The following is a 22,056-nucleotide window of genomic DNA, read 5'->3' on the forward strand; positions in this document are numbered from 1 at the left end:
GAAGATTGATGTTTAGGGTGTTGGTGGGTTGAGGTGCGGGTGGAGGAAGGAGGAGCAGAGCAGGAGTTTTATCTAGGCCTAGACATGTTTTCCGCTAGGCAGGAAGTAGGCAACGCTGTGCTGTTAGGTAAGCCTTGGGTAGAAGGATTATAAAAGAAAGCCATGTTTCCCAAGCTAGCTTTTTTTTTTTTACTCTCTGTACAACATCCAACCCCTCTACCAAAACATGGACCGACTGCCATCAGAAATCAAATGTCTGATTGCGAGATATGCACGTCAACCATTTTTTTCAGTGGCGTTATATCTGACCGTATCTGCAGACACGCGATGAATGTATAGAGAGCCTGTCTGCACTCTCCCTGGTGGACCAAGAATGGAACAGAATTGCCAGGCCGCTCTTGTACGAGCATATCATCATCCGTATACTCAAAGACGATGCCTCTCATAAGTTTATCTGGCAGCCAGAAGCCAGCCGTGTGCTCGTTCACGTAAAACGACTCAGTATCATCGTCCCATGGTATCCAATTAGCGGCCCACCGCGCGCACCAGTGCTTCGTGCCTACAGTGGCCTCCGAGCTACGCTTCAAGCTGAGAACTTGGGAGATCGAAGAATCCCCAAAGTTAAATGTTGTTCAACGGACCGCAGCGCCGGGGTAATTGACCTCATTCATAAGGTTCCTCAACTACGGGATATTGATCTTCTTGTGTCCAACGGCGGCCCTGTCGAGCTTCACGAGGCCATCAGGCAGTATCATCCAGGTTGTCGGTTATCTGTTTACTTGAGTCCTCAACTCGGAGACATGTATCGGAAGGCGAACGGTTGGGTTCTGTCGCCGCAGCTGCACACCGCACATGTTACTCTTTTCGAGTATCCGGAGCGCAGGAACTTCAGGGAGCACCCAGATAGAGTTCTTGAAGATGTAGTTGTTCGTGCACCGCATGTCAAGAGGCTTGCATTGCAGATCATCACGGGTGGCCAAGCTGGCCCGAACGAAGACTTCAACGAGACCGTGGTTGTTGAGGAAAGGAGTGGGAGGGAACCACTGCGTGCAAAGCTTGAACAGCTAGCGTGGCCGCTGAATACCCTAATGCCGGCTGGGCAGTTCCTCAAGTGGGATCAGCTAGTAGATTACAGCTGCTTAAAATCGTGGACCGTTGGCTGCATCGAAGAGACCCAAGTACTGCGCGCTATTGCCAATCTTCGTCCCTTCCAGCAGCTAAATAGACTCACCCTTGCTCTCTTCCCACCGCAAGTAGACGAGCTATCCTTCTACACAGCTGCAGAAGCAATGTTCGACTCCATTCCCCCGCTCACATACGTCTGCCTCCTGGGTAGCTACAAACCAACCCTCCTCCCTACTGCCCTCCGCAAGCACGGCCCAACACTACTCGAACTAAAGCTCAACGTCGGCCCCCAAGACTGGAACCATCAGACCGTCCGCCGACTCCGCGCAAAAGGCCAGAGTGTAACAGGCTCCTTATGCCCCGTCGAAGAAATCCACACCCTTGCAGCCCATTGCCCCTCTCTCCAGACCCTGTGCATCGCCATCCAACGCAATCGCGGCCTCGAAACACCCGCCTACACCGCACTCGCCCTGTTCTCAACCCTAACAACTCTCGAGCTCTACCTGAACTGCCCGCCGCTTGTGGACCCTAACGAAACCGAATGCCTCTCCCCAAACCCACCGCGCGACCTAAGGGAATTCGAGAAGGCTCAAACCCCGCCTTCTACCGGCCTCGACGTGCCTAACTGGTCATCAGAGACACGATGATCAACTCCGCCATTGACGAAGATCTGGCCAAGACTATCTTTACACACATCTGCGCTCTCCAGGTGGGGGATCGGCGCCTCGCGAAGTTAAAGATCTGTCCACTGTATAGTGCACCTGCAGTGGCTGCAACAAGCATATCAATAGCGTCGAATAGCAATATCTTCAAAGCGCTGGCGCCGCCTTGGACGGTTCAGACGGATCTTCTGGCCGGTGTAAAGGCCGTAAAGCATATACAGAAACAGATTGACCGCTGTTGGGTGTCTGAGGGGGATGTGCAGTTGGAGGCCATTTTTAATTCTGTTTGGCCGCCGGTGGAAGGGGGGGACAAGGAGTATGAAAATAAGGGTAATTGGTTGCAGAGGTGGCGTAGTTGGCCTTTGCAGTGGTGTACGTAGGTTCGGCGGTGATAGACATGCAGAGATTTTTCAGATTTTTAGTCCGCCAGACTGACGCTATAGAGAGGTGGGTGGAAGACGGATGAGAGAGCTCCCAGGTCGTCTATATCGAGGAGTTCTTATGTACGGGAAAGTGTGCCTAGGGTTCTTGATCCCCGTTTTAGCCAGGACCACAACCCTCGTACTGATCCTCTGCGCAATCTCATGATACGCACAAAGTCAACCGTCTCCATAGTGCATGCACTCATACGCGCTACTATTCGCGTACCTAAACAAGGCCTATGAGTTGAATATTGACCAGTTCCCCAAGCATATTCAAACCTAGGGCCAGGAAAGTAACGAATATTCCCACAAATTGAGCGGCTGTCTTTCGTCTCGGGTCGTAAGTTAAACTTTTGATGGTCATATCATCCAGCAATCAGTGAGCTACCTAAGCTGCATTTGTGGATTGAGCAACGCGTAAGCAAACCGGACTACGTACTCCTAATACAATACGTAAGGAAGATTCATCTGGGTTATCACTAGCCAATTTAACCCCTAGCTCATTAGTTTATGTAGTGAGTTTATGTAGTGACGAGCTCATGTGTCAGACCCAGCATCAGTTTGGTCGGTAACTACGGCTGTCGCAAGGACCAGTCTCTGGTATGGAAGCTGTGGGTGTGCATATGTTTATCTATGTGTAAGGGGCTAGTGCAACTCCCTTCGTTGAGTGAACCCATCTTAGTTAGATTCCAAGGATGCTTGACACACGCTGTCCCAGATTCGAAGGGGGAGAAGCACAACAATCGAGCCCCTGAATAAGGCCCGAACAAACAGGCAAGGACATTTGTGCCAAAAAACAAATCAACAAGAGGCGAAGGATCCGCACTACCGTCGAGATGTCGACTCGAACCCGATCATATCAAGATCTCCAAACACCGCAATCAGCAGACGACCATTTGGATCTGGCTGAACAACTTCAGCCGTTCGAGCTGGAGCATACCCCCAATCCACTAGACAGCAACAAAAAATCGATTCTGGATTTCCAGACAACAAATGACTTGATACGACGATTGCAAGACCAGATTAACCGACTCCAAGGACGTTTGACTGCACTTCAAGATCCGCCTACGTCGACCTCTTAAACGGACCGTGCTGGGCGAGAACAAGAACGGATAATGAAGCTAGCGAAAGAGCGATTTTGCCAACCGCGAACCAATGATACTTGAAGGTCGAGATAATCATACTACATGGCGAGATAATCTTCTTCAGGAGACGGACTGGATCGAGGCAAAGTCTATATTGGTTAATGGCGAGGAGACACCTCCTTCGTATGACCTGACGAAGTTGCTAGATGGCAGAAGCAGAATGTAATATTGCATCCGCGCATACTACTTCAACGCTACGTCCTAGCTTTGGAGCATGGTCTATTTACTTGGGGATGTCGATCTTCAGCATTACGTGCTTTGACGGCGGGGAAACATTAGCATATCATCCTACCATTTAGCTTATCAAAATTGAAAGCTATAAAATGTGTTTATAGCCTAGCGCTGTTTGGCGTTCTGGGGACCCTGGACTCTTGGGATACCCAGACCCGCTCCCATGGACATCTGAGCTTGTGCTGTCTTTCGACCGAGAAAGCCCACCAAAAACCTTTTGCCGTGTTGGTACGGCGCGATCAACTACAGCAGAGTCCTACTCGGGAAAGGCCGTGGGCATCAGAAGGCCATTGACCCACGTAGAAATTCAAGCACGTATGTTCGAATCATATACTCTCTGAATACATAAAGATATAAATAAATCAGTTTCATACTTGAGTCAAACCGGCCATGGCCAGCAACAATACATGACGGGCAGTAGTATTTTAATTAGACTTTACCTTACTCGAATTAATCGTACTTTTCAGTTACATGGATCAGACTAGTGTTCAGCAACCGTGGAAGAATATTAATGCTCCTGTCGTTGCAGTACGATCCTGTCTGTCTCGGGGTATCTTGGCCCGAGGAGGGGTGAGCAAGATACCCCGAGGAGGGGTGAGGGATTTCGCGGGGTACTTGCCCGGAGCCCGAGTGTCGGTGGCTGCGGGGCAATTGATTTCGAATTTCCAATCCAGCTACGATTCAGGATCGCGGCGTGCTCAAGATAGCCACAGGCTTTGTGCTTGGCCGGACAATGATATGTGGACACTACGACAAAGCAAATTTAAAAATCGTAAATCGTATCCGGGGCTATCTGATATGTTTTACATAAATCACATGGTTGCTGCACAAGAAGCAATTTGAACCAGTGCCGTAGCACACAGGATATATCCAACTTGTATTCGCAATTTCGTCAAGTCATACAATTAGCTTTAAGCGAAGAGAGCATCACCCAGGCGGTAGTGCACCGTCTTGACCTGTGTGTAATTCTCAAGAGCGTAAGAGCCAAGCTCACGGCCGAGACCGGACTGCTTGAAGCCGCCGAAGGGAGCCTGGTAAGAGATCATGTTGTAGTTGTTGATCCAGACGGTACCAGCCTTCAGAGCGTTGGACACGCGAATGGCGGTGTTGACGTTCTTTGTGTGCACGGCGGCAGCAAGACCTGTGCGTATGTTAGCAACAAAAACATCGGCAAAGACTAAGTAAAGATAGACGTACCGTAGTCGGTCGAGTTGCCGATCTTGATAGCCTCAGCCTCATCCTTGAACTTCTGGATAGTGACGACAGGACCGAAGATCTCCTCCTGGGCAATCTTCATGTCGGAAGTGACGTCTGTGAAGACAGTAGGCTGGATGAAGTAACCCTCCTGGCCGTGGCGGTCACCACCGGTGGCGACGGTAGCGCCAGCCTTCTTGCCGTGGTTGATGTACTCCATGATACGGTCGAACTGGAGCTGGGAGACCTGGGGACCCTGGAAGGTGTCCTGCTCGAAGGGGTTTCCGACCTTGTTCTTCTGGGCACGCTCCTTGAAGCGGGCGACGAACTTGTCGTAGATGCCCTCCTGGACCAGGATACGGGATCCAGCACAGCAGCACTGGCCGTGGTTGAAGAAGATACCAAAGTTGGCCCAAGAAATGGCGTTGTCAATGTCAGCATCATCAAAGACGATGTTGGGAGACTTGCCACCGAGCTCAAGAGTGACCTTCTTCAGGTTGCTCTTAGCAGCGGCCTGGAGGATGGTACGTCCAACAAGAGTAGAGCCAGTGAATGCAACCTTGTCAATGTCCATGTGGCTGGAGATGGCAGCACCGGCGGTACGGCCAAAGCCAGAGATGACGTTGATCACACCAGCGGGGAATCCAGCCTCCTTGATCAGCTTAGCAGCGTAAAGGGCGGAGAGAGGAGTCTGCTCGGCGGTCTTGAGGACAACGGTGTTACCGGCGGCAACAGCGGGTCCAATCTTCCAGGACCACATCAGAAGGGGGAAGTTCCAGGGGATGATCTGACCGCAAACACCAACGGGCTCGTGGCGGGTGTAGGTAAGAGTCTCGGGATTGGTGTCAATGGTCTGACCGTGAATCTTGTCCGCCCAGCCAGCGTAGTAGCGCAAGCAACCGATGGAGTTGGCAAGGTCGACCTTGGCCATGGTGAAAGCCTTGCCGTTGTCGAGAGACTCGATAGCGGCGAGGGTGTCGATATCGCGCTCCATCAGATCCGCCAGCTTGTTGATCAAAACGCCACGCTCAGAGGGGGTGACCTGGCGCCATGGCCCCTCAAAGGCAGCACGAGCAGCAGCGACGGCGACGTCAACATCCTTCTCGGTGGCTTCGTGGACGGAGGTGATGACCTTCTCGTTGGAGGGGTTGATGACCTGGAAGGTCTTGCCCTCAACGCCCTTCACGAACTCGTTGTTGATGAACCTACAACCCAATGATCGTTAGAAAACACAAAACACGAAAAACCACAAGGAGGCGAGAAAACGTCATACAGGCCGAGAGGCTGCTCGTATTTGACGACCGGAGTCTCGATGGTAGTGAACAAGTCAGACATGATGAGCGGAGAGTGTGAAATATGGGTATCTTGGGAGAGGAGTGTTGAAGTAGGGAGAAATCCCGGCTCGGTGGGAGGACGAAGGAGCTTTAATAATACCGCCCTGGCTTTGGTAGCACTGAGCCAGTGGTGGCAGCAAAAGAGGGGAAAGGAGGGGAACAGGTCAAGCGGAGCCGCTCTTGTTGAGGATAGCTGTTACCCATGGAAATTACATGTAGCAAGCTAGCAACCGCCGAGGTGCCCCACTGGTCTTCAGGAGCCAGTCCAGGTGAACTGCATTCCGCCCCCTTCGCCTCGGTGTCCACAGCCTCCACAGCCTAGATGATTTTGAAAACACGTTGAAGAGGTCACGATAATAACCGAGGCGGTAATGCAGGATGAAACTTACGATCTACAGCCTAGAGCACCCTGATTCTGAAACACCGTTGAGGATCCCCGCGATCAATAACCAAGACCGTAATGCAGATTGAAGTTTACGATTCACCGCCCTAGAGCGGACTGTTTCTGGGCCTATCTTGAGACTATGTGGTGAAGCCTGCGATGATAACCGAGACCGTAATGGAGAATGAAACTTACGAGCATCAAGAGGCGTAATGAGAAGATCATGCGGGGTTGATGACCATGCAGAAGTTCCCTGATTGGAGCCCGCCCTGACTCGCAGAGTCTGAGACGTCATTATCGGTTGCTTGGCTTCGGAGTCCTTCCGTTACTATACGCCGTCCTCCGTACACTTGTATTTGCAGTTTGGTCGATATGCTGGAAAATGATCCGCTGTATCGGTTCGTCTCGAGAATCTGGACGGAATGTTCGCCGCCCGCGGGTACTCAGGTATGCTGGTGTACCACCAAGGTTTCATTGCACATTGTCTTTGTGCGGTCCTCGTCCTCAATTGGCCCAGACGGATTACTTAACATTGCTGACTCCCCCTCAACCCCACGAGGCATAGATACCTTATCCCCGGATAATCCCCTCTAAACCTTGGCCTTGTGCGGTTAGACTCTTCTCTGTATGGGTAAGCAAGAGTTACAAGACATCGACAAGCTCAAACCCCGCTGCGGATGAATCGCGGAACCGCAAACCATGCGGAGCGGTTCTACAATGTTGATGGGGACCATATTATTCGGCTGCATAACAGACTTCAGGGGCATCCCGACATAGGCCGAACCTACGGAACACCCCTTCCCACTAGTACTGCCCCAGGACGATGTCCTACGGAGAAGTATGCAAGATGATTCCAGGATCATGCGAATGGTGTATGACTGGTCGATCTATATTGAACACTGCCTGGGCTCTCGGGGTTCCCTTGGAATAAGCCTTGAGGAGTATGGACAGGATGACTTTTTTTTCCCTATGATAATGTATAGCGACATGGCTTCGGACTTGGGCGGCACGGTGACTCATGAAATCACCTGCAGACCGTTTCCTAGACTCATCTCAGCTCACCGGAGTCGGCGACCGCCTCCGCTTCTGCTGTGATACGAGGGAACTTCCGTCGTACCTCATCTTATGTTTTTCATTCTTCCCTATTCTCCCAATGCATTCAGAATGCCCAAATTCTACCCATCGATCTCACCAGAACTTCGCGACTGGGCCTTGAGCCAGAAGGTGTTCTTCACGGCATCTGCTCCTCTCCGTGGCCGCCATATCAACATCTCACCCAAAGGCCTACCGGACGCATCATTTGCCATACTGGGACCGAACGAGGCGGCATACGTGGATGCCACGGGCTCTGGTAGTGAGACTATCAGTCACGTCCGCGAAAATGGTCGGATCACAATCCTCTTCTGCTCTTTCGATGCAGCTCCCCGCATTTTGCGCTTCTTCTGTACTGGCTCTGTGATTGAATGGAGCGATTCTGACTTTGGGCCATATCTTGAGCGTATGGGAGGGAAGAAGTTGGTGGGAGCGCGTGCCATCATTCGACTGGACGTTTTCAAGGTTGTCTTCATTTAAGTCCATTTCTAGAGATGAGAGACCATTAACACCGGGATTCAAAACAGGTACAAACCTCATGTGGATATGGTGTTCCCCAGCTATCATTAGCTTTCGATGAGGAAACAAAAGAGCCAAAGCCATATTTCAAAGATCGAGATACTTTGGGCAACTGGGCAAGAAAGAAAGTGGAAGGTGATGAATTGCGTGCCTATCAGAAAGAATGGAACAGCCACAGTTTGGACGGACTGCCTGGCCTGCGAACAGCGTTGCAGGACAAGGGCCAGAGTATGCATCTAGCCAAGTTGAGCAATTGGACTCGCTATTATCGGGATGAGATTGAATTGGTGAAAACATCTGCTCTGCTGCTGTTTGTTGCAATGGCTATTCTCCAGTGGGCTGGATATGTTAGTTTTTATTCGACCCATTAGCATCCTGACTCTCTATCATTTACGAGCTTTATGAGCATCCCAGAGTTCCTCTCAAAATTCGATTTGTCTAGGCTTCTATCTGTTAGTCCTCTCAGCCATGAGTCTTCCGTCCTTGAGAACAACTTTCGACCCCGCATTACTCTCACACCGAGAGCCGAGGCGCTTCGTATTCTGACAACCATCCAGTGTTTCTTTAATCATTCCAGATTTCCCTTGCGCATCTCTTTATTGAGCATGGACGGTGTTTATGTTCACAGCAATTCTACGATTCCGCCGCTGACCATTCTATCTCAGAAGCCTGCCATCGCATGCTCGTCCTAGATACCTATCTATCATCACCATGAGCTCTCGCCCGGTTCGAATCGCAGGTATGTCAATTATCCAGCTAAACAATCCATCTTTAATGACTGTCTCCAGGTGCCTCCGGCTCCGCATCAGACCGTCGCCATGCCATCGCAGAATTTGGCCGCAACTACCCCCTGGACCCTGTGGACGTTATAATCGCCGATTTCATGAGTGAAGCCAACATGGTAGTCGCGGCTGGACGCCGAGTCGATCTGGACAAAGCTACCGGCAGGTTCGATGCATCAGGAGATGGCTATGATAACCCGCCAGGGTACGAATCGTCCTTCCTTTTAGCGCTGCAGCCGGCCTTGGAAGATCTGGCAAAGCACGGTATCAAGCTGGCGGTTAATGCGGGTAATGCGGACACCCAGGGGCTCTACGAGGTGGTAACTGATATGATTCGCGCCAAAGAGCTGGATCTAAAGGTTGGCCAGCTCTCCTGTTCTTTTGTATATAACCCTTATTTGATAATAGGTGGCTTGGGTGTCCGGTGACGAAGTCATATCCACATTAAAAACAGCACTGGCATCCGGAAAATCGTCCTTCAAGAACATCTACACCAACGAGGTGCTGTCAGACTGGTCATTCGAGCCCATCTTTGCGCAATGCTACCTGGGGGGTTTGGGAATCGCGGCTGCCCTTACTGAAGGAGCCGACATCGTGCTTTGTGGCCGAGTGTCTGATGCATCTCCGGTTATTGGAGCGGCTTATTGGTGGCACAAATGGCAGAGACACGACCTTGATCAGCTCGCAAATGCCTTCGTTGCTGGCCATCTCATCGAATGCAGCAACTATGTTTGTGGGGGCAATTTCACGGGTTTCAAGGATCTAGAGCACGTCGGCAAGGACGGCTGGTCGAACATCGGCTACCCTATTGCCGAGATATCAGCAGAAGGAAAGGTCGTCATTACGATGCAGTCATCTGCCACCGGAGGCGCTGTTACGGTAGACACCTGCACGTCTCAGCTCCTATACGAGATTCAGGGCCCGTGGTATTTCAATTCCGACGTTACAGCTATCCTAACAGATATCCACTTCGAACAAATCGGCACCAACCGCGTGACCTTTCACGGCGTCCGCTCCGCTCCACCTCCTCCAACCACCAAAGTCGGCATCACTGCTCGCGGAGGCTTCCAAGCAGAGGCGTCCTGGTTCCTCGTCGGTCTTGACATCGACGCCAAAGCCCGCATGCTAGAAGCCCAGATCAGACGCCTCCTGCTACCCTACAGCTTTAAATACACATCTCTCAAATTCTCCACCCTCGGCTCCTCTCCCGATAACCCAAAAAACCAAGACAGCGCCACCGTCACCTTCCGGGTCATAGCACAAGCACGCAATGCCGAAGACATAGCCCCCAACGCCTTCCTCCGGCATATCACCGACAACATCATGCAGGGCTACCCAGGCGCAACCTTCCACCTCGATCTCCGTCAGGGCTTCCCAAAACCCATTTTTGAGTACTACGTCACCCTCCTCCCTCAAGAAGACATTGACCACCGCGTCCACCTTCCTTTCAATGACAACAAGGTCCTCACCATCCCGCCTCCGCCTGAAACAAAAGCCTACCCGGACCGCCAACCATGCGAATCCGTAATCCCAACAACCAGATCCATCCCGCCCCTTTCTTTGTCCCGCCTCTCCTCACCCGTTATCGGCGTTGACAGCGGTCAATCCCGTCAACCTGTGAAAAATGAGGCATTTGGCCCCACCATCCGCGGCCCACTCGGCTGCCTTGTCCACGCCCGCTCGGGCGACAAAGGGCCCGATGCAAATTGCGGTTTCTGGGTGCGGCACAACGACGAATACACGTGGCTCTGCGGGCTGCTCTCTCTCGAAAACATCGTCGATCTCCTCGGCGACGAGTTCGCAAAACTGGACCCCAGCCGAAACTTGTCCATCGAGCGCTTTCAGCTGGAAAATCTCCGCGCAGTGCACTTTCTCTTCCGCAATTTATTGGATCGCGGGGTCTCGAGTACGACAACGGTGGACTTTTTGGGGAAGAACGTTGCGGAGTATCTCAGGGCTAGGTGGGTGGATCTCCCTGTGAGGTTTTTGAACAGGGGGAGGTTGTGATGACAAATGGGCTGTGACTGGGGGTGCTTTTTCCTATACCAGGGTTCAGTCTAGTGTAAATCTTTTTAGGGAGTTTGGCAAGGCTAAAGCTCTAGAGGCTCTGTTTGTAGTCTACCTCCTGCTCCTCTAAGTGGATGGTATGGGCTATGCTTTGGTTTAGAGTCGTAGACCGCGTAGACGCGAGCAGGTAATAGGTGGGTAGAAAGATAGGTAGGATTGAGGTAATATTAGTATGTATTTACTAGCGAAGCCATGTTAATGGGGAAGGTGGTAGGTCATCAATCATTCATTATATGGTATATCAAGTGATCTTGGCACATATTGTCATTCTAGCAGTAGGTCGTCTTTGGACCCTTCATTGATAAAGAGATTGGCTGAACGAGGTAAGATATAATACACTTGACCTACTTCAATTTGAGGGGGGTATTATGATTGCAACGTCACACGCACATACCTCTGCACATCAACAAATAAGTGAAAAGTACACAACCCTACCTCCTCCGCCGATTACTACTAGGCATCGGCTCAAACCCGTCACTATCATCGATATCTTCACTAAGAATACTGACTTCCCTCGTGGTACGATTCGGTCTCATGGACCTTGTGTTGCTACTCGCCACTGACCCCCTAGCATGCTGACTCGACTGCGAACCAACAAAGTCCAGCGTTAGCTGTGTTTGCTTGCCTTCTCTTCTGCGACGTGCGGTTGTAGTGGTTTGACTGATGGTGTTCGAAGATGGAGCGGGGGAAGGAGCGGTACGCTTTGTTTGGCGCGAGCGCTGCGTTGTGCTTGTCGTAGTTGCTTTGCGGGATTTGGAGGCTGGCTGTTTGACGAATAGGGCTTGAGAGTCGGAGTCTTCGTCCTCTTCTCCTGGCTTTAGGGTTTGGGGCTCGTCGTCGTCGTCATTGAGCATTATGACATCGTCTTGATCGTTGTCTTCGTCTTTGTTTTCATCTTCAGATACGGCGCGGGGGCCGCGCGCTCGAGAAGTAGTTATTTTCGATTTCGCGGGTTTCCTGGCTGCGGCCACTTTTGTAGTTGCTGTTTTGCGGGTCGTGGTGGACGCTGCGGCTCTGCCTCCCTTGCCACGGCCACGCGTAGATATTCGTCCCACTGGTGGCTCAGTGCCATCCTCGCCGGCTTCTTCTTCGTTGGGGTCGCCACCCTCGTTATCAGAATGGATCAGCGCACCGGGCTGATCTTCCCAGACGCCGTCGATCTCTGTGACCCAGCCGTCTGGCTTCGGCTTAAACCGTCGCCTGCCACGGGTGCGCTTCTTAACGCCCTTTGAGAACATTTCTTCCATCTGGGTGCGGTATCTCTCCATAGCCTTTTGCAAAGAACTTTCAGTATCATCATCTTCAGCGTCACTGTCGCGGTCAAGCGAGAGAAGGTGCTTTATTTGGCCCTCAAGAGACTCATTCACAAACATCTCCATGGCGTGTTTGTCATCCTTGTCTATGAACTGGGAAACGGCGTCGCCGAAAGAGTTTTGCGGAAGGATGGAGAGGGATTGCTGAGAGAGGAACTCACGCACGAGTTGTTCGACTTGCACTGTGTCTAGGGTGGAGAGGCGCGAAAGTGCTTCTTCATCGAGCTCATTTTCTTTCTTCCGTGATGTAGCGGTTTTCTTCTTCCGGTAGAACTGCACGACATCGTTCACGTTTGCGACTTTGCCGACAAATCGGTTCGAGAACCGCTGGGGATTTTCGCAGTCATAGCTGCCACCCTCGGGGGTGGAGGTCTCCACACGGAGTCTTACGAGCGGCAGGGGAACCTTCAGCTCTTCGTCGTCTTCTTCGTCCTCTTCGCCCTCTCTTCTCAGGGGACGGTGTAGCTCCAGCCACTCCGCTTTGGCCTCTTCGATCAGTTCCTCTACGATCGTCATGAGGAAGCGGGTTACTTCTGTGCGGTTGTTCTCTTTGCGAGCCAATTTCTGGGCTCCTTTCTCTTCAGAAAGCACTATCTCCCGCATCGCAAATGGACGTACTGACTTGAGTCTGATTGGCTCACATTTCATCTCTTTGCCCTTGATGCTCAATATGGCAACATGTTTCGGTACTGCCTCACCGGGAACTAGGGAGGTCGCGACGGAAGAGCCCGGTTGCATCACGCGAAACTTCATTTCTGGGTTAATACGAGGGTTGATCAAACATTCATGTTCATGACCCCAGATGACAAGGTCAAGAAATTCTGGGAGGAAGTTTTCAGGTAGATACCCGGTCTCCGTATACGCATGGTGGTTTTGATGAACGCATATCAAGTTATACCAGTCCTCCTTCTGGACAGAGGGTCTGAAGAATTTGACTTTCCCATCTCGAAAAGTCCGGAATAATCGCTCATCTCGCACATTGCTCATTCCATAGAGCGCCAGCTTGGTTCGACCCTTTTGTAATAGCACTGGTTTTAGCTGGATGTTATCCGACTCCGGCGTTCGTCCATAGTAATTTAATAGGCCAGAGACCTGTAGGATATCCAAAGCCGCAAGGTGGCCCTCACCGGACGGATCGTCATGGTTCCCGTGAATAGAGAATATGGGAATACCGACGTTGATGTCCAGGTCTTCATAGTTAACATGGTTGAAGGCACCTTGGAAATTTTCGCTTGCATCACTAAGCAGTTGTAGCTCACAAGGCTTATCACCAAGACAGTTCATTCGGATTGAGCGCATCACTTGGTACATGGATTTCCGGGAAGGCTTGTTCTCATGGAAAAGATCACCCGCCAGAAGCACCATATCCACATCATGTTGCTTCGCCAGGCACATCACTTCGTGGAAGCTTTTCCAGCTATCATCGCCCCTGATAGGGTCTCGCTCATTGTAGCCGACATGGTTGTCTGTTGAGACAAGGATGCGGATCGTTTCTGGGTCTGGGTGGCATAAGCTTGAGCTTTGAGAACTGTAGTAAGAACATTTACCTCCAAGACTGGACATGCTAGCGCCTTTTGATTAGGCAGCAAAAGAAACAATGGAGATCCGATCCAAAGGTTCTCAATATAGTCTGCAACGGCGGTAGGTAGCCAACCATTGGTTTCAGCAGATGCTGCTGCCTGATCTGACCTTTTTATAATAGACAATATTTATGCCTAAAATTCGGACTCTGAGAATCCTGCTCACTCAATGTCAATAGAGGAAGCAGACCAATTTGGTGGAAATCACAATCAAAGGCAGCTTTGCTGCGACACGCTTATCCCGCCACGGCGCGATATCACGTGATGGAACGCGAAACTTGAATGGAGGCGAGATCCGTCAATCCCCGAACTTCACCTAGTCTTTTTCAATCTCTCCCTTTCACTTCTCTCCCTTCTATCCCTTTTTCTGAACATCTCACGTTCGTCCCGACATTACTGATCGCCCGCACGCTCACCACGCTCACCTCTTTCTTCCGCCCTCGCCCATCCGACTGAACCAGACCTAGTACCTGGCTCAGTCGTCATCGCTTTTATCTCTTACCCCACGAACACCTTATATGCAATCAGGGCCTTCTGACGTTTTAAACCGTCCATATACAATAAATTCGCCTCCAGAAAACTTTCAGTCTATCCAGCATGGACATGGTTCTTTCGGCGACTCCCAAGGCTCCGGCCGTCGTTATGAAGACGCCGGAGGCTTTGACTCATCGCCAGGCGAAACCCCGTTCCTAAGCACCAAGGCCTCACCAGCGGCTGATGGAGTAAATGAGTACGCGCACAGTTCAAGGAGTCAGTCGGACTGTGGATTCATAGTGATACCCTCGACGAAGCAATCGAGCTTGTCTCTTGATACATTTCCGAATGGTGCGTGTCGTCCAATCACAAGTGCTAAAGAAGTCATGTGCCTAACATATGAATCCAGAGGTTTTAACCCATATTTTATCCCACTTGCCTCCACCGTCTTTGTCATCTATTGCGCTAGTCTCTCGTCGATTCCACGGCCTCGTCACTACCCCTCACGCTTGGAGAATAGCCTTCTCCCGCTACTTTCCCGGCCCCTCAGTTCTGGAAAATCCGGAAGCCTCCGATCGACTGACGTCAGACAAACGATATTTCTCGAGGCTCACTGCACTCGCGTCTTGGAGGAGTGAATATATTCTGCGCACTCGTCTACTGCGCTCGCTCTCGCGAGGCAAACCTGGGCAGCTCGAGGTGTCGAAAAAGAATGGCACAGTTCGAGCCGCATCGGTCCGCAATGGAAGCGCGATCGCGACGTATACTTCCCAGCTCTTGTATCCTGTCAGCCATCTGAATGGAACTTTCGGCCGTGACTCTGCCAAGAAAGAGCCTCTTTTTATCCATGGAGCCTCGGAACAGTGCGCCGTGACTGCGAGCGACCCGTCGACTGTCAAAGTTGGGACTTGGGGATTGGCTGACCACAATTTTTCCCGTCACTTTGCGGATTTATTTCCTGGAGAATCCGAATATGGGCTTGGGTCCGGTAATATCGTCGGAGTGCCGAACTCTATGGATGTCAGTCAGCCCTTCGGGATGATCTATGGCGAAGGATGCCCGCAAGGACGTACTTACTATCTGTCCACGGCTGAGCAAAGGGGAAGATTTTTAGACATCAGCGATGGAAGCTCACTTCCCAAGCTTGGAATTCCAGCCATCAACCGCATCACAACTGCCATCACGGCAGTATGGATCGCGAAGTCAGCCGAGATATTGAAAATGACTGGTGGTTTGATCGGCATGTTATCTGGCTCTTCCTCGGGAATATTGACAGCTTATGCTCTGGGACCTCATCCGACCTACCAGAAGCGGTTTGAACGAGGCCAGGTCACAGCTCGATGGGTTCTTAGCCCTGGTGTTCCTATCGTCGGGATATCTGTTGACGATAATTATTCTCCGAAACGTCGCCAGCGTGGACGTGTTTGGATAGCTGTGCTTAATGCTCTGGGCGAGGTGTTCTATCTTTCTGATATACCTCAGCAATCCGAACCCATGTCTGCCAACATAACGCCTGAAGTTGCTGATCAAATGGCTTGGAAGACTGGTCGGACAGTCCGCTGGGAATTGGTGGAAATCAGCAGACGCAATGCTCGACCTGATCCGTTCAACCGGGAGCTCGTCGACGGCAGCTACAGTCCACGATCGTCTTCAGACTCAATGAAGCTCAGCGAGGAACAGATAGCAGCGGAAACGAAGGAAATTGAACAATTCATGTCGTTCAAACCGAAACACTTCCGAAAGGTGTGCGAAGGTTGGGACATGAGGCGTGATCTCCGAGTTGATTTCGCCGGAGGCGACGGCCGTGGTGCCGGTGAATCCTTCATCGTGATCCAACGTGGTGACGGTGAAAATCAGAAAGCCTCCATTCGCAGGTATACTCGCAAGCTTCGGCCACTTCATTTATCAACATCCCTCTCTCAGCCTGATACTCCTGCACCGCGCGCTGCTTCACCCTCCATCTTCGGAGGGCCTGTTGTCTCTCCGGAAGTTTCATCAGCCACAAGCAGTTTTCCATCATCTCGGGCGTCTGGCCAAATTGATGAACCTGTTTGCTCTCCCTCAAATACGGAATGGTACATCACAGACTTCCACTTCGAGGATCGTAAATCTGTGCAAGTCACGACAAGCGCATTGGACCTTTCAACCTACGCCGTGTTAACCCCTGATGAGGATCTCTTAATGTCAGGCGACTCTGGTGCATCCTCGGCCGTGTCATCCCCGCTGCCGCATATGCAACGACCGTCCGATTCGGGGATTCCGGGGCAGCGTGGGCGATACATGGCTGTTGGTACTGCTACTGGATCCGTTTTTGTATGGGATATTCGATCTCCCACTTCGAGGAATTCCGAGATCATTAATTCTATTGCTCCGATTCGGGTTATATTCACGGAGTCTCCACGAGTGTCTTGTGTCGCGCTAACATCGTTGTATCTGGTTCATGGTGGAAACGACGGACTAGTGCAGGCCTGGGATCCTCTCGCTTCTACTACCCGTCCCATTCGAACCATCAACTCGCGGTTTTCTACACGCGCACGTCGACGCTTAATCCAAGCCGAAGCCTCCCTTCATGGCGTTGGGAACAACTTTTATGCAACTGGCGCTATATGTCTCGATCCTGATCCCACTCGTCTAAGAGGCATGGTGGCTCTGGGCACGCACCTTCGTTATTGGTCCTACAGCTCCACCGCGGCCGATCAGTATAAGAGTAACAAACGCCGGCTTCGCTATGGCCAACGGGGCGGCAATGCAGCCGCTGGCGGCCAGCGATTCAATAACAGCGGACGTGGAGCCATCAACGATTACATCGAGGATGAGAAACGGGAAATGGAGCGACAGGCGCGGGCTGACGAAAAAGAGAGAGCCCATCTGAGCAACCGCTTTGGCATCGATCTCCTAGGGCCGGATGTCAGCGAGGAGGAACTTCTCGCCTACGCACAGTTACTGAGTCAGGAAGCTTACAGCAGTGAAGCGATGAAACGCGGTGACTCGGTGGGAGATTCTGTCACAAGTACATCTTCTAGTGACACCGTGGGGCCGAACGACAGTTCCTTTGCTTTCGATGAGCTTTCATCCGCCTCTTCACCATGTGATGATCCTGTTGAAGATGATTTGGACCCAGAAATCGCGGAAGCGATCCGTCTAAGTCTCGAAGAATCCTCCAGTCATGGGCCGTTCGAGTCACCCTCGCCCTTCTCCGTCAAGTACTCGATTGGCTCCCCATCGGGTAAGAGCGCATCATCTCCTTCCAAGCCCTCGATTGCAGAAAGCAGCCGACAACAGGAAATTGATGATCTCGATTTGGCTATCCAGCTGAGTCTCATGGAGACTCACGGCAATAGTGAACATGATGAGCTCACCACCCATCAAGATGAAGAGTTCCCTTCGCTTCCTGCAGGGCCATTCCCAGCTTCTTCGAAAAGTAAGGGCAAGTCTCGGATGGTGTGGTGATCACCCTTTGACCTCTAATAATGGATTCTTTGCAGGCTTGTTTGCTTTTAATTGATTCTACATATATTGATTCACTTTAGTTGCAATATAAGGTCAGGACTTAAGGGCTTCCAGTACAGCCATGAATATATTCAAGTTGGTAAGTAAAGAGGTCACACGGAGTAGATTATCTTACATAAGCCATACCTTCCTCGAACATGTTGTGATATCGAAACGAGAACAAGACCGATGGCTCAGGCAAGTAACCACATGTTACTCCTGTATCCAGCACTGTTTGTCGTACGGTCGCTCTTGCTTCAAGTTACTGAATACCCAATTAGGTAACTTAACCCTAGCTTGCACCTTCCTACCTTAGAAGTACAGTTCCGATCCTAGTACAGTACTGGTCTCTGCAAATATAGGGTTTAAAAAGCTCTCCCGAAAAGTGGGAGATAGGTTTGCCTATTCATGAAGAGAAGAATACATTTGAGAAATATAATATAAGTCAAGCGAGACGTTATCTAAGAATGAAATAGATACAGGTCAAAGAGGTGATGGAGAGGAACGGAGAAGAACCTGAAGAAGTCTTATGTACGAAATTGAGGTAAGTTGGTTATCTACAGCATGACCAAACCAAAAAGGGTAGCGGCAACGGTAGCCAGGCCGACGGGAACAGCGACAATGCCGGCGGCGTTGTCATCATCGCCGGAGTCCGAGTCGCTGCTAGAATTGGAGCTGGAGCTGCTGGAGCCGATAGAGCTGGAGCCGGGCTGGTTAGACTCACCGTCGGCAAGAACAGTCAGCTTGAGGCCGGTAATTTCCTTGCCGTTGTGGTCGTAGATGGTAGTGGAAACCTCCTCAGACTCAATGTCAACGAGCTTACCGGCGTCGACCTTGGTGTAGCCGTTGTCGATCAAGTCCTGGACACCAGGGGGCTTGGCGGGGAGGGTGAAGTTGGAGCTGAAGGTACCGTTCTTGATGAGGTCGGCGCTGCACTTAATGGGCTTGACGCTGGTCTGGCTGGCGTTGGAGGCGGAGATGCGGTCCATGTCGAGCTTAGCGTACTGAGTCTGCAAGTTGTCGAAGTCGACGAGGAGGGTGACGGTGTCGTTGTCATTAATCTTGACGAGACCGTAGTCGTTTTCCTCCTGGGTGTACTCGTAGACAAGACCACCGGAGAAAGTCTGGGTCATTTCTTCGCCGTAGATGGCCTGAACCTCGGTGAACTTACGGGGCTGGACTTCGTTGCAGCCGTACTCGGAGAAGAAGACAGGGATAGTGGCATCGGACATCATCTCTGTGAGAACGTCGTAGCCAGCGCTCTTGTAGCTCGCATCTCCGCACCACGAGTAGGAGTTCAGACCAAAGAAGTCAGAGGAGGAGTTGGGGTAGTCCTCGTCCTCGCACATGAAATAGTTCAGGGTGTCCTCAAGGATGGGACGGACATCGGCAGCAGAGTAACCGACAGGGATTTCGCGGTCAAGGTGCTTCGAGATGTATTCTTTCATGTCACGCTGGACAGCCTAGTGTCGAGTTAGCTTCAGTATGTCTGGACGGGAAGCACTTGTCGTGCCACATACGCGGATATACTGAGGGACCTGCTCAACACTGTCCTCGTTGATAACCTCGTTACCAGCAAAGAACGCAAGAGTGTTGGGATAGTCCTTGAACGCCTCGATGATACCAAAGACTTGAGTGTAGTAGTCCTTGGTGTAGGTTGTCCAGGGAGCCGTACGGTCGATGTAGCCAGGGTACAGAGGCGAGTTGACATCAAGAATCATGTAGATACCGGCGGCATTGAAGATGGAAACACACTCGTCGTGGTTGAGTTTCGGCGACAAGTTGTAAATACGGATGGTGTTCACACCCAGTTGCTGCATAAGGGCGGCATCACGCAGACACGCATCGCGATCAGACAGAGGATCGGATTTGCCGTCAACGGCGTTGGTACCACCGGGCTGGTAGCTGTTGGATGGCAAAGGACGATCAGCACCACCGCTTTCTCAACCAGGTAACGAGATCGAATATCCTCGAGGAGATCTTAGGTAGGTAATTCCTTACTCAACACCGAGAATCTGGAACCGATCACCGGTCTTGCTGTTGACAAAGTCTTTTCCCTTGACCTCAATAGGAGTCACTGCGCTTGCGGTGGTTGCGAGCGCGCAGGCTGCGGCGAGGATGCGACCGTATGTCTACCACTGTTGTCAGTTCAAGTTCCACATCGCCCAACCAGGGTCAGTAGAGAGAACGAACGGGGATCATTTTGTATGTAGATGAGCGATTCGACGCAACGCTTCCGTAACAATTATCAACGTGGATTCGGTAAGAGACTGTATAGGGCTTTCCCCCGGAAGACCCTGAATTTCAATATGGAAGGAGTGACGGCGGTGCTGATGACCGAAAATGAACGAGCGTGGTATATCAACAGATGGTAAACAAACGATCGTCAGAAAGAAGAAAAAGACGTTGAAGAAGCAATGAGGAGAAGTTAAAGAGAGAATCGCCGGACGACGACCCAACCGCAAATTAATAGAGCGCGTCTGATCGGCCGTCGACTCAAACCAAGAAAGCGACAAGCCCGAAACGCTGGGCAGGAAACTCAGCCGTCAGCACGTAGCCATTGATTAAACGAGGGCCAAAACTAGGGTGCTGGGCGGGGGGGAATAGGAGGGTCCAGCGATCCACTCCTATTAAGACCCCTGAAAGGAGACGGGTCAATTGGCGCTTGGCGGCATCACCTTCATGGATCATGATAGCCATTGTGAAACCAGCGCTGAGCAGAATCCAGTGATATTCGCAGTCCAATTGGGATCATGGGAGCACCAAAAAAAGGAAGGACTGAGGTCTCAGTGTAACTGTTGATACGGATGGAACCTAGACTTTCGCTTAGTCGTGCAACCACGTGAGAACAACAGTGTTTATGCACAATTTTCAAAAATAAACATAATCTATCATGCGATTTTCTCCCTGCAACTACAAAGTCTCTAGAATACAGCCCGGCTCCCTCATAGGGGCATCCGGAAAAAATTGAAATAACACAGACTGCCAGTTCCAGTAACCCACAAACCATCGAAGATGGACGAAACCGACAAAGAAAGGGGTAAAGAAATTGGACGAGACAAAGTCATGGCGCCGAGAAAATACCAAGCGGTTCGCCACGTCGGAGGCAGGGCGATGCAGCTATACAGAGGAGCGAGAACGAAACAAACATAAGTGGAGAGGTCGTCCATACCCAGAAATACGGCATGATTATAACGTCAAAGAGGCCATGATTGATAGAAATGACCATTAAACGGCCCAGCGTGAGTCAAAAACACAATATACTGAGGAAGGCGTCGGCGGGCCAAGGATTTTTCTGCCGAGTAGATGTGGGCGGACAAGGGCAAACGCGTGGAGTCTATTCGACACCGTGGTGGTCAGCACCGCCACTTTCGCCGGTGAAAGTGCCGAGCTTCAGGGCAGGATCCATGGCGACCATTTCGGCCAGAATTTCGAGCACCTCCTTGGGGACGGTCTTGTCATATATGGAGATCAAGTCCTTGGGCTGAGGATAGACCTTGAGTGCCTTGTAGAAGGCCAATGCAGCATCAATTTTGTTTGCGCCTAGATCGTTTCAAGTTAATTGTTGATACAACTTATTATCAGAGATCTGATAGACATACCATCAGAGCAGAGGCCCTCGCCCTTGGCGACTTGACCCATGAAGTACGCCTCCTTCTCCTCAAGATCCGTGGGGAATCCCTCTTCCTTCGCCTGCTGCAGAGCCTTCTTGATGTTCTCGCGTTGCTGGGCTCCTTGAGCTTCGGCCTCCTCCTTGACAGCGCGTGCCAGTCGTCGGTTATTGCGCTTCAATGCTTTTCGAAATTCGGGGTCGGTCTGTCTCTTGTGGTCAAAATACACGGCGTAGGCTGTGCGACGAGAGCAGATGTTAGAGAAGAATACAACTCAATGGGCAATTTCGGTTTGATCCTTACCCAGAAGGCCGGTGATGATGGTGCCGGCAGAGGCGACGGCCAACGTTGAGGTCTTCATGGTAAGAAGTATGTAGTAGCGACCGAACGGAGCGGCTTGAAGGGAAACGGGCGGATTGAAGATGTAGATTAAAACGATAATTTTCTGAAGATAAAACCCCTTTGTATCGCGCTGCGTTGGATGCGGACTTCGAAGCTCGTCGGCACCTTGACGGAAGCTGCGATGGGACAATTTTGACTTGACTGAGCCTCGGGATCATCTTTGTTCCGCATCGGCGTTTCTCTCCGCCTTCAGCTGCACTACGACACCTATCCCACTCGAGGGCTCTACTTA

The 22,056-nt window shown here is 51.3% G+C and overlaps 7 protein-coding genes across 7 annotated transcripts; 3 read left to right on the top strand and 4 right to left on the bottom strand.

The window, feature by feature from the left end:
• Positions 1-269: 269 nt before the first annotated feature.
• Positions 270-1,772, top strand: BDW70DRAFT_162341 (uncharacterized protein; the record flags this gene model as incomplete). The annotated part of the gene is made up of 2 exons (XM_073741123.1): positions 270-275; positions 321-1,772. 2 exons carry the CDS (start codon positions 270-272, stop codon positions 1,770-1,772), a joined length of 1,458 nt encoding a protein of 485 aa, XP_073593480.1.
• A 2,604-nt stretch (positions 1,773-4,376) lies between these two features.
• BDW70DRAFT_141210 (aldehyde dehydrogenase) lies at positions 4,377-6,274 on the bottom strand. Its single transcript, XM_073737732.1, has 3 exons — positions 6,053-6,274; positions 4,783-5,984; positions 4,377-4,726 (listed from the first exon to the last, which is right to left on the bottom strand). Exons 1-3 carry the CDS (start codon positions 6,112-6,114, stop codon positions 4,497-4,499), a joined length of 1,494 nt encoding a protein of 497 aa, XP_073593481.1. The 5' UTR covers positions 6,115-6,274; the 3' UTR covers positions 4,377-4,496.
• Positions 6,275-7,659: 1,385 nt separating this feature from the next.
• BDW70DRAFT_169967 (uncharacterized protein) lies at positions 7,660-11,092 on the top strand (the record flags this gene model as incomplete). The annotated part of the gene is made up of 4 exons (XM_073742817.1): positions 7,660-8,052; positions 8,115-8,457; positions 8,895-9,247; positions 9,297-11,092. 4 exons carry the CDS (start codon positions 7,660-7,662, stop codon positions 10,893-10,895), a joined length of 2,688 nt encoding a protein of 895 aa, XP_073593482.1. The 3' UTR covers positions 10,896-11,092.
• A 294-nt stretch (positions 11,093-11,386) lies between these two features.
• On the bottom strand, positions 11,387-13,831 carry BDW70DRAFT_162345 (MRX complex nuclease subunit; the record flags this gene model as incomplete). The annotated part of the gene is made up of 2 exons (XM_073741124.1): positions 11,387-13,767; positions 13,816-13,831. The coding sequence occupies 2 exons, from the start codon at positions 13,829-13,831 to the stop codon at positions 11,387-11,389; spliced, it is 2,397 nt and encodes a 798-aa protein (XP_073593483.1).
• A 322-nt stretch (positions 13,832-14,153) lies between these two features.
• Positions 14,154-18,104, top strand: BDW70DRAFT_141216 (F-box and WD domain protein). The gene is made up of 2 exons (XM_073737733.1): positions 14,154-14,673; positions 14,732-18,104. The coding sequence occupies exons 1-2, from the start codon at positions 14,367-14,369 to the stop codon at positions 17,770-17,772; spliced, it is 3,348 nt and encodes a 1,115-aa protein (XP_073593484.1). The 5' UTR covers positions 14,154-14,366; the 3' UTR covers positions 17,773-18,104.
• A 128-nt stretch (positions 18,105-18,232) lies between these two features.
• Positions 18,233-20,539, bottom strand: gel2 (1,3-beta-glucanosyltransferase gel2). Its single transcript, XM_073737734.1, has 4 exons — positions 20,005-20,539; positions 19,813-19,943; positions 19,332-19,716; positions 18,233-19,274 (listed from the first exon to the last, which is right to left on the bottom strand). Exons 1-4 carry the CDS (start codon positions 20,011-20,013, stop codon positions 18,369-18,371), a joined length of 1,431 nt encoding a protein of 476 aa, XP_073593485.1. The 5' UTR covers positions 20,014-20,539; the 3' UTR covers positions 18,233-18,368.
• Positions 20,540-20,696: 157 nt separating this feature from the next.
• On the bottom strand, positions 20,697-21,918 carry BDW70DRAFT_141219 (TOM complex receptor protein TOM20). The gene is made up of 3 exons (XM_073737735.1): positions 21,726-21,918; positions 21,414-21,659; positions 20,697-21,354 (listed from the first exon to the last, which is right to left on the bottom strand). Exons 1-3 carry the CDS (start codon positions 21,781-21,783, stop codon positions 21,149-21,151), a joined length of 510 nt encoding a protein of 169 aa, XP_073593486.1. The 5' UTR covers positions 21,784-21,918; the 3' UTR covers positions 20,697-21,148.
• Between the last annotated feature and the right edge of the window lie 138 nt (positions 21,919-22,056).

This window comes from Aspergillus foveolatus, assembly GCF_047715535.1.
Source record: "Aspergillus foveolatus strain CBS 279.81 unplaced genomic scaffold BDW70scaffold_48, whole genome shotgun sequence".
NCBI lineage: Eukaryota > Fungi > Ascomycota > Eurotiomycetes > Eurotiales > Aspergillaceae > Aspergillus > Aspergillus foveolatus.